Source organism: Phocoena phocoena, chromosome X, assembly GCF_963924675.1.
Source record: "Phocoena phocoena chromosome X, mPhoPho1.1, whole genome shotgun sequence".
Taxonomy (NCBI): Eukaryota; Metazoa; Chordata; class Mammalia; order Artiodactyla; family Phocoenidae; genus Phocoena; species Phocoena phocoena.
Window position 1 is genome coordinate 4616387 of NC_089240.1, and position 14453 is coordinate 4630839.

The 14453-nt window shown below is 47.3% G+C and overlaps 1 protein-coding gene across 1 annotated transcript in view; it reads right to left on the bottom strand.

Moving 5' to 3' along the window:
• Positions 1 to 3349: 3349 nt before the first annotated feature.
• The window catches only part of PUDP (pseudouridine 5'-phosphatase), a 69593-nt gene continuing 58489 nt past the window's right edge, over positions 3350 to 14453 (bottom strand). The window contains exon 4 of the mRNA XM_065901229.1: positions 3350 to 3526. Coding sequence (XP_065757301.1) covers positions 3350 to 3526 — 177 coding nt within the window. The remainder of the gene's footprint in view (positions 3527 to 14453) is intronic.

The window sequence follows — 14453 nt, forward strand, 5'->3', positions numbered from 1 at the left end:
TCACGAGAAACCAGAACATTTTGAGGCATCCTGAAAATCTGCTTTCAGTGTGAGCTGCTCAGACAACAAATATCCTCGGTAAACCAAATATCTCCAACCAACAAAAACTAGTGGAGAATGCCACATGGACTCTGACATAGGAGTAACTGTAGCTGCCGTTTTATAAATCTTCCACGATGTGCTAAGGATTCTCATCCCATGTGTGACCTCAATCAATTCTTTACACCAACACTGCAAAGTATTCAGTAACCCCATTTCACAGCTAAGGCATCTGAGGTGGAAAGGGGCAAAATAAAGTGACACTACTAGTCAGTAGCAGAGCTTCGATCTGAATTGAAGTTGGCCTAATTTGAACCCCCTTGCTCTTTAATTCTCATTTTCCCTTTACAGAAGATGATGATGGTGATGATGATAATAATAATAACAGAAATAATTCTAAAGACTGTTGGTGCTAGACTTAGGTCAGAAAGCCTTTCTATAAGGCCAGGGAGGTTTGAGCTTTATCCTGTGGAATAGCAGAGTGTAGACAGTTCACGATGTTAAGCAGAGGAATTAACACCAATAGGCAAAAACTCATTATTCTTTGTTATAGAACTTGTTATCGTGTGCAAGCTTGTTTTTAAAATGTGGAAACAGCATTCAAAGCATGCCAAATGCAGCATCAAACCGTCGATGATATTCAAAGGTATGTGCACTGAGGTTTCTAAACACTGACTACCGTGGCAGAGCAGAAGTAATTCCTATTTCTTAGTAAGTCAATTGTCTTAAGCGTTATGTGGGTGTCTTCCAGACCTTTTCTCTTTTCTATAAATCACTGAGCTCTAACTGAAGACTTATTAGGTGGAAAAACTCTAATAAGTAGTAATTAGTACGTTCTTAAAAGTGTTCACATGTTTCATTTAAGTGGGATGAAGAAGAGAATGACCGTGTCATCTCTCGGTAGCTATCATCAGTACCGAAAATCCTTCTGAAGGACAGGTAACATATGAGCAAAAAGGTGCAACTTAGGGCACAAAACGGCGTAACTTCTATTAATCCCTGAAGGTCCTAATGGAACACACTTCAAAAGAGCTAAGGGGCTTCCCTGGTGGCGCAGTGGTTGAGAGTCCGCCTGCCGATGCAGGGGACATGGGTTCGTGCCCCGGTCCAGGAAGATCCCACATGCCGTGGAGCGGCTGGGCCCGTGAGCCATGGCCGCTGAGCCTGCGCGTCCGGAGCCTGTGCTCTGCAACGGGAGAGGCCACAACAGTGAGAGGCCCGCATACCGCAAAAAAAAAAAAAAAAAAAAAAAAAAAAGAGCTAAGAAAGTAAGACAACTACTCTTTAAACTTTCTTGGCAGCAGTCATTCTGGTCTAACTTTTCATTATTATACCTCTATGAAATTGATGGATTATTCAGTGGAAAAACACCAGTGAAATGTTGTATTGCTTCAATTGCTTCAATCAGACTCACGTAGAAAAGTAAGAAAGAATATGTGGGCTTTGACCACACATCCGTATTCCTCTTTTGTACAAAAAAGTACAAAGTGTTTGTCTGCAGAGTTGGCTAAAACCACAAAAACACCACCACCACATTTAAGACCACATTCACCCTAGAGAAAAACTGACCCTGATCTACATCATTAAGAGGCATTAAACCTGTTTGTCTTATTCATGCAAAATGGCTTAATGATTAGAAAACAGCAACACAAATATTTTGGAAGAATGAGATACCAAATCACGTACGTGACCATTTCACTGAGAGCCTTTCTTTGCTGTACGCAAAGAGCATGGTTCACCTAAAATATGTAAATGCCTACTATATATAAAATAGATAACCAACAATGACAGCACAGGGAACTATACTCAATAATCTGTAATGACCTATAATGGAAAAGAATCTGAAAAGGAATATATATATATAAAATCAAATCACTTTGCTGTACATCTGAAACCAATGCAACATTGTAAATCAACTACATTTCAATAAAATTTTTCTTAAAATATGTAAATGCCACTTTACCATGTGAGCACTGTGTGGGTTAAGAGAAAAGAAAGTCAATCATGTATGTTTTGCATTTATGTTTTACATTTGTTAGACGATAAGTTTTTTTTTTAAAAAAAGGTAAAATCATACTCCCATACAAATAAAACATGAACAAGTAAGTGTCAAAACTTTTATTCAATTAAACACACTGGTGAGGGAACAGTAGGTTGTTACAACTGATTCCAAGGAGAATTCAAAGAACAGACACGTATACAGCAATCAAGAATGTTGAAATGAATTTGCTGAAATGACGTAAAATTGGTCAACAGCCAGAGACAACCATGCACAATTAATCATTCCCCCTGACAATCACATACATCACTATCACCTTTCTAAGACTCACAGAATTGAAAATTAGCTCAAGGACAATCAATAACAGAGAACACCGGGGAAGGCCAGAGGTGGGGTGTCCACCAGTGGAAACACCCTGTGATTGTATTGTTCCCATTTTCAATGCGTCTCACTATATTCCCATCACAAAAGGCTGAGTAAACCTACTAAAAGCAGTTAATCACCAAAGTGTAATGTCCAATAAATTGTTCCAAAAATGGGCTACGGCTCTCGGTGGTACCAAGGATGCACTCTGAAATCTAATTCTATCTGCATCAAAGAATGCATTAAAAAAATAAATGTTCTTAAAGGAAATGATTTCTCTGAGGCAGAAAACATTCTCAAACGTGGATATGCACCGTGATCTAAGATGTAGGCTACCATTATGTTCACACTGAAAGGAAACAACGGAAGATACAGTTCACAGTCAGTCTCTCAGTAGAGGTCCACAGAGATTCAAGGGCACATAAGGAATGTCAACATTTGCTGATAAAGAGAATGATTTATGAAAACCTCATCCTTCATGCAGATTCCCACTCAGATTACAAGCCAAACAGAATTACCATTACCACCTCAATTTTATTAGTTGCTAGCACATGTTAAGATGAAACACTGAGGAGACTGACACGGTACACAATGTATATAACTATAATAAATATGTACATACACATATATACATAAAAGCATATACATATATGTATACATATTTTACATTTTCCAGCCAGGGTTGAGAACAACGAAGAAGAAAAAGAAATGAACCCAAATTATTCGAATACTAAACATGACTATTCAAGCGACAATTTCCATCTGTGTTCTGGGCTTTCTGTCTGTCACGTTACAGTTCATTGACCCTTTAGAGAGTGTGGGCCAGGCCCTCGTGGGATGAGAAGGCTTCACCGGCTGAAGGACTGTTCACGTGGAGGTCTGGGAGCTGGGCTTTCCTCTACCCTTCTCCTGGGCAGCGTGGGTCACACGTGTGGGCGCAGGAGCCTCTCACTCGTAGGGCGGCAGACCGAACAGCTCGGGCTGGAAGTCCTGCAGGGAATCCAGCACGAGGGTGGCCTTTGTGGTCAGGTCTCGGTTTAAGTTTCCGTCGGGAACCATGACCACCTGCATCCCAGCTGCGAGGGCGGCCTCCACCCCATTGGGAGCATCTTCAAAGACCAGGCACTGTGGGGTGAGGAAGAAAGAGAGGGTTGAGACGGCCTTCTCTGTAACCACACGTCTAGACTGGGCTTTCACTGCCCGCACCACTGTCAGCTGAGTCAGCTCGGTGTTCTGCGTGACACAGAAACGGAGTGGAGGCTGTCCGGTTTATGGTCTGTGGGGAGGAGAGGGCGCTGGCCCTTCTGCGGCCCGAGTGTGTCCCACCACGTCACTTTACGGGGGAGGGGTCCATCTTGGCCCCAAAGTGCTACCGAAATGTGGCACAGCTGAGTGGAAAGACTGGATTCTCGGTTTACAAATTTATTTTAATTGAATCATAAGAATCTGTTCAATTGATAATTGACCATGCTGAGCATGAGAGGAAGTTGTGAAAAGTAAGAAAAAATACGCTTTTTAGGTGTAAAGTGACTTCAGAGCTGGCAATGTTTCAAGTACTGCAGTTTGGAAATTAAACCGTTAGGATGTTTTGGTGAAAAACTCAGCCCCTGGGGGTACCCGTCACACACCAAAAATCTCCCAAACACAAAGATTGAGTACAAGGTGCGGTACCTGTTTCAGCTTATTCAGACACCACCACTAAATGGGAGTGTCTGTGCCCCCGTTCGCGCCAGGAAGCTCCTCAACGTGCCATCCTGTGACCATCGCTACTGAGAGTTTCATGTCAGGACTCGCTCCAAATGCGAGGCAGAAGTCTACCCAGCGGTGAACGGGTGTGTCACCTTTTTATCACCTTCCCTCCGAGGAGAGCACCCACTGAGAAAGTTTCCCTTGGCTCCTGGAATCCCACACTGAATGTGAAAGCAGCTTTAGCCTTTTCCATTAAGATTCTGTAGGGGCCGGACATGTATAAAGAGGGCTCCTCCCGGCACCTCTGAGATGCTCTCCTGTGCCCCTTCTTCTCCACGAGTGCCCGAGGATGCCCGGGGGTGGCCCAGGTTGGACTCTGACAGTCTCCCCCTCACGTCCTCCCAGCCCCCGGCCCCCTGCCATTGATCACAACGACTGCCCCCAACTCCACTTCATAGGTCGCTGCGGTCCCAGCCGCATGTGCTGGTGACCTGGAAACGGCTCCTGGGTACCAGCTGCCAGGTGCAGCCTGACACTAGAAGGTCTGCATCCTCTGATGTCTTTAAGTCAGTGGAAAACGTACAACACACACAAACACATACACACGCTCTCACACTCTTACTGCTGGTCTGCTCTGGAACAGGTTCACTGACTTTTTTTCTTTCCCTCCCTCCTTCCCTTTCTCCTGGAGGCTGAGTCCTTTATGAGCTGACTCCCCCCAGGGCCGAGGTGAGGACCGAGTGAATTACTACTCGTCACGACAACAAGCCAGCACTAGGCACCACAGAGAGCGGGCTGATGCCCAGGACACAGCGCTGAACTGGACGGTCCTGGGCACACGGAACACCCAGTCCCACTGCCTTCCTGTCAGGCTTCCTGCGGCCCCCTGTCTTGTTTCAAGCTCTCTGCCTCTACCGAGAGAAGACGGTTTCCCTCTCAGGGGGGAATGACTCCGCTTAGGCCGCCGAGGTGCCGTTTCTTAGTTATCTCATTCAGAGAGTTCCTGCTGGTGACGTTTCTGTCCCTGACTTTTTAAAGTTATGACCTGACCGTATTCTAAACGTCCCTGTTGTTTTACCTGGGACCATGGACAGGCACTTAAATGTCACCTGCTGACATGTTGTTCTTTAAATATGTGAGAGTTTTAGGCTTTGTGCAGGCCGCCTGTGAGCTTTCAGTGGAGCGGAGGAAGAGATTTTGTTGACTCCTTGGCGTAACGGTGCTTGGCTCCAGTCGTGAAAACAGCTTTTTGTATTTGTGGGAGGCTCCTTCCAAGGAGCATGTGGGCAGGTGTGAAGAAAAGGTGGTGGATCAGAAACCGTGGCACTGAGCAGAACAGGGGCCCAAGACACCTGTCCTCATCTGAGAACAGTGGTCAGCCCACTCACACCTGACAGCTCACCCGCATGCCCTTTAAGCTCCAGGAAATACAGATGAATGTCCACATGCTCTGTCCACATGCCGTTTAAGCTCCAGGAAATAAAAGGAGGAACGGTGGCGTGATCGGGAAAAGCTCCGTAGGTACTTACGGCTAATACAGGCGGCGTCACTGACACACCCTGTTTCTGAAGGTTTCACTCTCTCTGCAGGCGCGCACCGTTTATTGGTTTCTGTTTCCAATTTATCCTTTGTCCCCACCTAATCCTGGAATGAATCACCCCAACGCAGCACGGAGATGTGAAACGCGATGTTTAGGACACATGCGGCAGAGTGAAGGGTGGCAGGCGTCAGGGAGGCCAGCCTGAAGGACAACAGGCAGGAGGGATGTGTGAGGCTTCTGCAGCAGGAGGGCCGTTGGAAGTGTGTCCAGGCAGATAAGTAAGGCTGGGCGCTCGAAAGGACTCAGGGCAAAGCCCGGCAGACAGGACGGGGAGTTTGCACACAGCCTCTTGATGCCGACTGTTCTGAAAGGTCAAAAGCGATTGTAGTCTGTGTTGTAAATATGGTCAGAAGAATAGCAGAAACCCTGATTGTATACATTGTGTCAGGAGCTCCTAAAGTTCCTTTCCTTTGCCTCCTCTCCTGTGGCCAACAAACGCCTTCCACGAGCGCCAGCTGGACCCTTCCCGTGGGTCAACAAGAATCCGAGAAGTGCGGAGAAGTTAAAAGAGAACTTGACGTTTTTAAAAGCAGACTGTGATAGGGAAGAACAAATACGACTCCATATTGGATCTGCTTCTTTAACTTTAGCCTTTGTATGCTATTGCTTTAGCTTCCAGTTAAGAATGTTGCCTGTAGCCTGAAATACACAGGAGAGCCCATTCTCAAGGCTCTGACCTTTAAAGGTGTAACACCTTCCCATTCAGGTAGAGATAAAAAGTTGCAGAACAAAGAATACCATTTGTCTTACTGGAGGTTTACATGAACACCGCGACCGGACCTATGTGGACAGTTGCACGAACAAAGGATTCTGGCACCAAGAAGTTTGCAGCGACTATCCATGCTGCTTCTTCAACTTGCCTCTCAAAATGCTTTGCTGAAACTCTTGGGGGAGTCTGGAGTTTTGGGGGGCATGAGCCACCGTCTGCTTGCCAGGCACTGCGGTAAACCTTTCTCTGCTCCAGACTCCAAAGTCTGAGTGCTGCTTGGCCTCAGCGTGCGTCATCGGGCACACACGCCTGCGTTTGGTATCGGAATCAGCCAGTGCATTGGAGGGTGTATGATACAGGAAACTGGACCCCTCGGTCCCTCTGCCCCGGCCTTGCCCTCCTCACACAAGCTGAATAGAGCAGCCAAATGCAGGGCAGGAACCACACACACGACGCGGATCCTGCGGAGGACAGCACCAGCGATGGGTCCAGGTGGCCGACCCCAGCCCTGGCAGCACACGGACAGCACCGGGAATCGTAGGGCTTCCCCTCCTTCTTACAAGGAGCAGAAATACAAAGCAGAACAACTAGATTTTGGAGCACCTGTGAAAATGCCTCAAAAGGTTTTTATGTGCTCCTTATGCTGTGCCCTGATTCCTAAGACCTAATGGTCTCCTGAGGACCACTCGTAGGGAAAGTTACCCAGAGCCTAGAATCGTGGACACTGTATGAATAGTCACCGCACGGCTTGTCTCTCTACTGAAACCAAAGAATAAACCTTTGAAAGTTACCTGGAAAGACTATGCCTGTTCATAACAGGACTTAACAGTCATAAAACCACTGAATCATAACACCACTGAAAGACATAAGCTAAAGCAATACAGCTCACACCTTACACAAACAAAAAGGAGGAAGTATGTTTTCCCGGCAAGTACCAAAATATGTCCGGGCAGTTTCTAAAGGCCACATGTGGCTAACAGAGCCTTTGTCTCTCTTCTTCCTTTTCAACACTTCATTGTTCCCTCAGTGACCAGACCAGCCCTTCCCACCCAGAACTGACTGGTTGCACCTAACCTTAACTCGCTCACACCTACTTGTAAAGCGTGACTGGAGATGTGTACTTTGGTGTCTGCCGAAGAAATGTCCCTGTAAGAAAGGCTCTGCAGGGGCTGCAGCAGGTGCAGAGGCCAGGGGAGTAGAACGCCTGCCCTCCCTCGCCCACCTGCACCTCGGCCCTCGGCCCAAGATTCTGTGGACGGGTGTGGATGCAATCGTTTCACCAGTGGAGTGAGTTTTGGGCACAGCACACATAGCAGGTACCCCAGGACACACTTCCAGTACTTCAAGGAAGCTGCCGGTCAGGAGTACTCTTCTCACAGCTTGTGCTTGGCTGTAAGCAGGCAGGGCTGCGGGGAAGGCGCCCTCTCACGGTGCTGGGCCAGGAGTGAGTACATGAAGACCGCCTGCTGAATTCGCGGAGGTGGCGGAAGCGCCCTGGTCGGGACTCAAAGCAACACAGGGGCCGCAGAGTGTCACCCTTGAGGGCAGCGGCCAGCCCAGCCCTCTCCTGTCACTGTCATGGCTGAGGGATCTGAGCCTGGGAAGCTCAGAGGTGAGCTGAAGGTCACACCAGCAGGCAGGTGACAGAATTTGGGAACTGTGCCCGGGTCTCCAGAATCCAGTGTTCTTTTTCACTTTACCAAGCTGAAAGCTAAAATATATCTGAATTCCATCTCCAGGAGAGCAGATGAGCTTAATTAAACTGTAGCTTGAGGGGTTTAATTTAGAAAGAATGACATTTCCAACCACCAGGTGGGTGAAGGGAGTATTTCAGGGGCTTATAGCTCACAGAGGTGCCGAACCCACTTCTCTGAAGGTGCTCAGACTCAGGAGTGCCCTGTAAGGCAGCCCACGTCCGCGACCTTCGCCCACGCTGCTCGTCTGAACCACGGGCTGGGGGCGGGGTAGCTAGGAGGTACTTCCAACAGGAGCATCAGGGAACTAAGATGGCTCATGTGGTAACTATGGAATTGCACAGAACTGAACCTTTGTCTGACGGTGGCGGAGAGAATGCAGGGAGGTGGACGGGATTAGGGAGATCCTTCAAAGGCAACAGGGAGTTTGATGGACAATGCCCTGGACGTTGACGCAAAGGAGAGTCCGACCTTTCTGATGCGGAGGGCACTGGGACTGCCGTTTTGGTGGAGGGAAAGAGAGCTTGCTTTGTGACAGCCTGGGTTTGAGTCCACTGTGGGAGGGTCTGGCAGAGAGATGAGGGGCCTGCCTATGCCGTGGGTGAGTGGAGTGGGGCTGGGTGTGAGAGGAGGGGGGCTGGGTGTGAGCAGAGGGGGGCTGGGTGGGAGCGCACGGGGGGGCTGGGTGTGGAGTTGCAACCAGGAGGAGGGAAAATGGGAGACAAGGAGGGGCCCGAGACAGCCTCGCATTTCTCTGAGATGAGCAGACGGCCCAGGAGGGATGGAGCTTCAGCGACAGTGGCGGGCAGAAGGGGAACCAGGTAAGGCAGCAGTGGGGCCAGGTGAGCTGCAGCCCCAGAAGCAATGTTGGACCCGTCTGCTAGGTGTGTCATCAGATGGCCTGGGGCCCCCTCCCCTTACTTCCAAGGGATGGTTTATACACTGGGTTCCCACACGTTCGGAGTTATGGCCCTCACTGTGCTTTTCCTCATCAGCTCAGGCCAACAGGGACTCATCTTCAATCCCATGCACCTATTCCCTTCAGGTCCAGACCCACCTGAGATGACACTTGATAACTAATTTTACATTTCAAACAAGTACAAGTGTACATTTTAAGTGGTACACTTTTCTGGAACTAGTGAACTTTTTCCATGTGATTACATCGTCTCTAGGGAAGGAAGCTCTTCCTTTTGCTCAGTAACACACAAACTTTGACATGAAGTCACTCTGGTTCACTCTGAAGCCTCTCAGGGCCTGGCATTACGTGTATGCAAATTTAAGTACCCCCTAAAGCAGCATCCATGATTTTTCACTATATATAAAGCCATGGATAATCCAAATCTAAGCACTAAAACAGTTTTCAACTAAACCACTACTTTTAAGTTGAAACTTCCATTATATCACTTTTGGCAGTAGATTTGATTCCATACATTAATTTTAGAGTAGCAAGTTCAATTTTCACACTATGAGGCATGAAAACTTTGAGGAGGTCTTAAAGTTTTTTGATTAACTTTTTATTAACAGTGCTCATATCTAAGGTTTAAGTTTTACTGGTCTCTTGTTCTTTGTCAGTGAATTACCCATAAACAAGTACCACAATATTGTGATATCAAATATGTATACACTTCATTGCATGTTTACTTAAATAATAAACCTTTAAGTACTGTTGTAAAAATGACTGAAGTTTGCATGTGTTTTGCTGTTTATTACTACTTTTGTTCATATTCTTCATCTTTTTATCTATCCATCCATCCACCCATTCATCCATCTATCCACCATCCATCCATCCATCCACCCACCATCCATCCATCCAAGCATCCACCCATCCATCCATCCCTATCTACCTACCTACCTACACACCCACCCACTCATCCACCTATCTATAGGTAAAGCAGATTTGAACTGTGCTGTGGTCTCTACATAAGTGTCTGATGCTGAGGTCAGTATCCCCTGCACACTGCAGAGTTGCTGTCTTACTGAATTAATTTTAGTCTGAAAATAAAAGAATAAAGCCAGTACTGAGATAAACATATGCATAAAAAAATCCTCTAGAGCTACAGGCTAGATACATGAATGAATCACACCACTAAATGGATTCCTTTTCCTTTTGAGGAAAGCCTTTGAAAAATGTAGTATTTAACAACTTGGCGGGCATGGGCGGGAAGCTTCCTAAGGAATTCTCTGTCATTTTATTCATGAAAGCTACATCGCGAGGCCCTCTCGTCGTCCATCTTAAAGTATGTGCGTGTAAATTAAGTGCTGAGCAAAGGACTTCAAGATAGCTCAAAAACCTTTTTCTCATTTTCTCTTTTAACAATACAGATTCTGTGTTCACCACTTTGTCAGGAACCACTGAAAAGCCCAGCAAGGCTCTCAAAGGCTCTGAGTATTTTAGAGATTCATAAAACAAGTGTTATTTGTTTCTAAATGGTCATCAGAATACCTTCTTTCATCTTCCTACCTCCTCTACATATTCAAGTAAATGGGCAAAATCAGTGTTTTCCTCGGCCTTCTGCACGATACTCGTGAAACACAGGTTTGACTCAAGGTCCCTATTAGTTTCACGTGTTGAGATCTAAACTATGACACCAGCCTTGAAGATTATCCCCCTGCATGGCGACCATGTCGAAATACATACTACGGGCCGAATTGTTTTCCGCAAGATTCAAACGTTAAACCCTAACACCCAAGGTATTTGGATACAGGGTCCCTAGAATGGTTTTCAGGTGAAATGAGTCCCAAGGGCACCCTCATCAGAGAGGGTTAGGGTCCTTCCAAGAGGAAGGGGAAGCTGCTCTGTCTGGCCCTCCCCTTGCGCTCACCTGAGGCAGAACCTGCCAGAACCCTCCTGTTGGACGTCTGGCCCCCAGAACCGCGAGGATACGCGGGCTGCTGTTTCTACCCCCCAGCCTGTGATGGTGCGCTCTGGCCGCCCAAGCACACTATTACAATACGTCTAACAGTGAGCTGTGTGTCATCTCCAGCTGTGTGTAGCACTCTCTTGGAGGAAGAACCACTCGGAGGTTTCTTAGATCACAACTGCTTGCAGTTTGGGGAAAGGAAATAAATGTTTCCTGGATGACCTAATTCCAAAAATGCCTAGAAGAGCAGAAGCACAGCACGTTTTGTCTGCCTTTGGGCATAGCTACTGAAGAGGCTTAAGCCATAAACAGAATTATCATAGGACAGAGGGCACCTTTGAAGACCTGCCTAAGTGATTTTTCCACTCCGCCTGCAAACGTCGTGTACAGGAGAGGCTGACAGTTACTTTGGGAAGCGATACACACGCAGGGAAAGTCTACGTAATTACTGGACCTGGAGGGGGTTAAACTCTTCGTTCCCAAGCAAGGGGACGGACAGGCCGCTGTTCTGGGAGTTGACATGTCACTGCTGCCGATGCAGGAGGCCTCTGTTCAGTCCTCTGGATGCGAACAGCTGTTACTTATGGCCCAGCCACCTGTTTCCAGATGATGACAGGCCTATGAAGGCAAGGCCCTCCAGGATTTACTCTCTGGTACTTACTCTCTTTACTCGCCTGAATCCTGAGAACCCACTGAGTGCCCACCAACCAGATGAAAGCTTTCTTTTACACACAACCATAGCTAATTCAGCACTTCTGGAAGTGAAGATGTGCTTAGTTCCAGGGGAGGCTTCTGATCTTTTTCTTCATCTCTCAATAGTAGTATTAATGTTCATTTCTAAACATCCATCAACAGAGGAATGCATAAAAAAGATGTGGTACATATATACAATGAATATTACTTGGCCATAAAAAAGAACGAAATTGGGTCATTTGCAGAGTTGTGGATGGACCTAGAGACTGTCATACAGAGTGAAGTAAGTGAGAAAGAGAAAAACAAGTATCGTATATTAATGCATATATATGGAATCTGGAAAAATGGTACAGATGATCTTATTTGCAAAGCAGAAATAGAGACACAGACTGTAGGGAACAAGTATATTGGATACCAAGGGGGAGAGGGGTGGGGAGGAATTGGGAGATTGGAATTGACATATATACACCACTGATACTATGCATAAAATAGGCAACTAATGAGAACTACTGTATAGCACAGGGAACTCTACTCAGTGCTCTGTGGTGACCTAAATGGGAAGGAAATCCCAAAAAGAGGGTATATACGTATACGTATAGCTGAGTCACTTTGCCGTACAGCAGAAACCAACACAACATTGTAAAGCAACTGCACTGCAATGAAAATAAAATAAATAAAATAAAGATAAACTGTCTACTAGGACGTCATTAGGTACAAGGTTTCCAGAATGTTCTCTGATGCAGCGGTCCAGAGAGATCGACTGCAAAAAGGAGATTCTTTACATTGAATGAGGGACTGGAGATTCGTGACATACAAAAATCAGCATAAAAAAAGTTTCCGGAAGGACTGCCCTGGATAAACCCATTGTTTTGAGTTTGATGGAGAAGTTTCGCAAATGTGGAAATGTGTTTTCAGAGAAAACCAATGAATGTCCCCCGTAATTAGTGCTCTGAGGAATACATCTGGGAAAAACTTCAAGAAGATACACCTGACCATGGCAAAATTCACGTTAGTGCAAATCAAGTCCTTGGCCTTGTCTTCTCGGAATGGTCTGAATCCTCCCTGTACATAAGAACGTTAACTTAAAACGCCTATAATGAATAAAATCAGATGATGCAAATGCTCACTTTGAACGTCAACCAGCTCTGGCACTTGGGTTACGCTTTTATTTCACTAGGAACGGAAGTGCGTGAAGACGTAAGGAGCTCTGGGCAAAGGGTACACAAGAGGTCACGTGGTCAGGTCACCCCGGAGGGGCAGCGGACACTGTGGAGACGCATGAGGTCCCTGAAGGTGGGCGCAGAGCAGTCAGGAAGGCATCCTGGGTCCACGTGGGCCAAGAAATGTTCTCAAGAAGTATAAACAGCAAGCCCTGAGTTTGCAAGTCTCTTCTTGGGGTTTACCAATGCAGGGGTGGGGCATCTACCAGCCAAGGGTCCAAGCTGACCCGAGCCCTCTGCATCGTGTGGATCCCTGTGTGGCCACAGAACCACACCCTGGTTTTCTGCTTCTTGGACACTGGGCAGTGGACACTCAGCACGGTGGGGTGAGAGCCACAAAAACTACTCAGGACCGGGGCGCTCTGTGGTCCTCCAGGGACCCCAACACGTGCCCCAGGGACCCTGTGCAGTAGGCGTTTTTAGCTGCTGGTAAAAGAAACAGTGCAAGTACTATTTACCTTCAAAACAGACTATAGCAACAACAGCAGTGTTTGCAGGCAGAACAGTCAAGTAAAGGACCAATAAATATAGCATTGTATTAGCTTTCTTCCTCTACCTTGAGAATATATTAGTGGGGTGAGAATGTTTCATATCCCATGCATTCACCTTCTTATAGACTTCAATCATTTCAGCCCCTGACTCAATTTTAGTGTCTAATAGAACAGGGGCAGTGAAGAGCTCCGACTCACAGGCACTGATACGTCATCCCAACTGGGTGAGTCCTGGTCCAGCCTGGACCCAGGCCTGCCTGTGAGTGTGGCCGCCAGCCTCCTGGTGACCAAGAGCACCTCAGGACCTGCAGACGGGGCAGTGGATCAGCAGCCAGGTGCTGTGCGGAGACTCTGGAAGAATCAGGAATGTGAACCCCTACGGAATATGATGTAGAAGCAGCAAAGAACAACGTAGAGGGAGAAAGTCAGCAGCAGAGGGCCTGGGAGAAGCTTTATTCCTGCAGCAAATGTCATTTCTAACATTTCTAATATTCTTATCTCCGTCTTATAAGTGGGAAAACTGGAACTGAGAGTAGGCACTGCAGTGGGCAGACTGGTCCCCAAAGATGCCCACCCCTGAAGCCCCAGAACCTATGAATGGGGTCCCTTACACGGTAAAGGTGACTTTGCAGAAGGGCTTCAGGCTATGGAGCTGGAGACAGGGAGGGTGTCCTGGCCGAAAGGCTGAGGGCTCCTCTAGCCAGGTGTGCCCCTAAAAGCAGAGCGCCTTCTCTGGCTGGAGAGGGAGAGATGCTGCAGAAGGAGTGAGGTCAAGCATGAGCAGGGTCGGATGCACCAGTGCTGGCTCTGTGATGTAAGACCCACTGTCAGGACCAGAGCGAGACCTCGAGGGGTTGAGGGCGGAGCCCAGGACACCCAGCTAAGAGACGGGGACTCCAGTCCTACCTATAAGGAGATGGGTTCCACCAGCCACCTGATGAACCTGGGCATGGTCCTTCCCTAGCGCCTCCTGGGAGGAGCCCAGCCAGCCAACATCTTGGTTTCATGCCTGTGAGACTTGGAGCGGAGGACCCAGCTATGCCAGGCCCGGAATTCCAACCTATGGAACAGTGACATAAAAATCTGCGTTGTTCC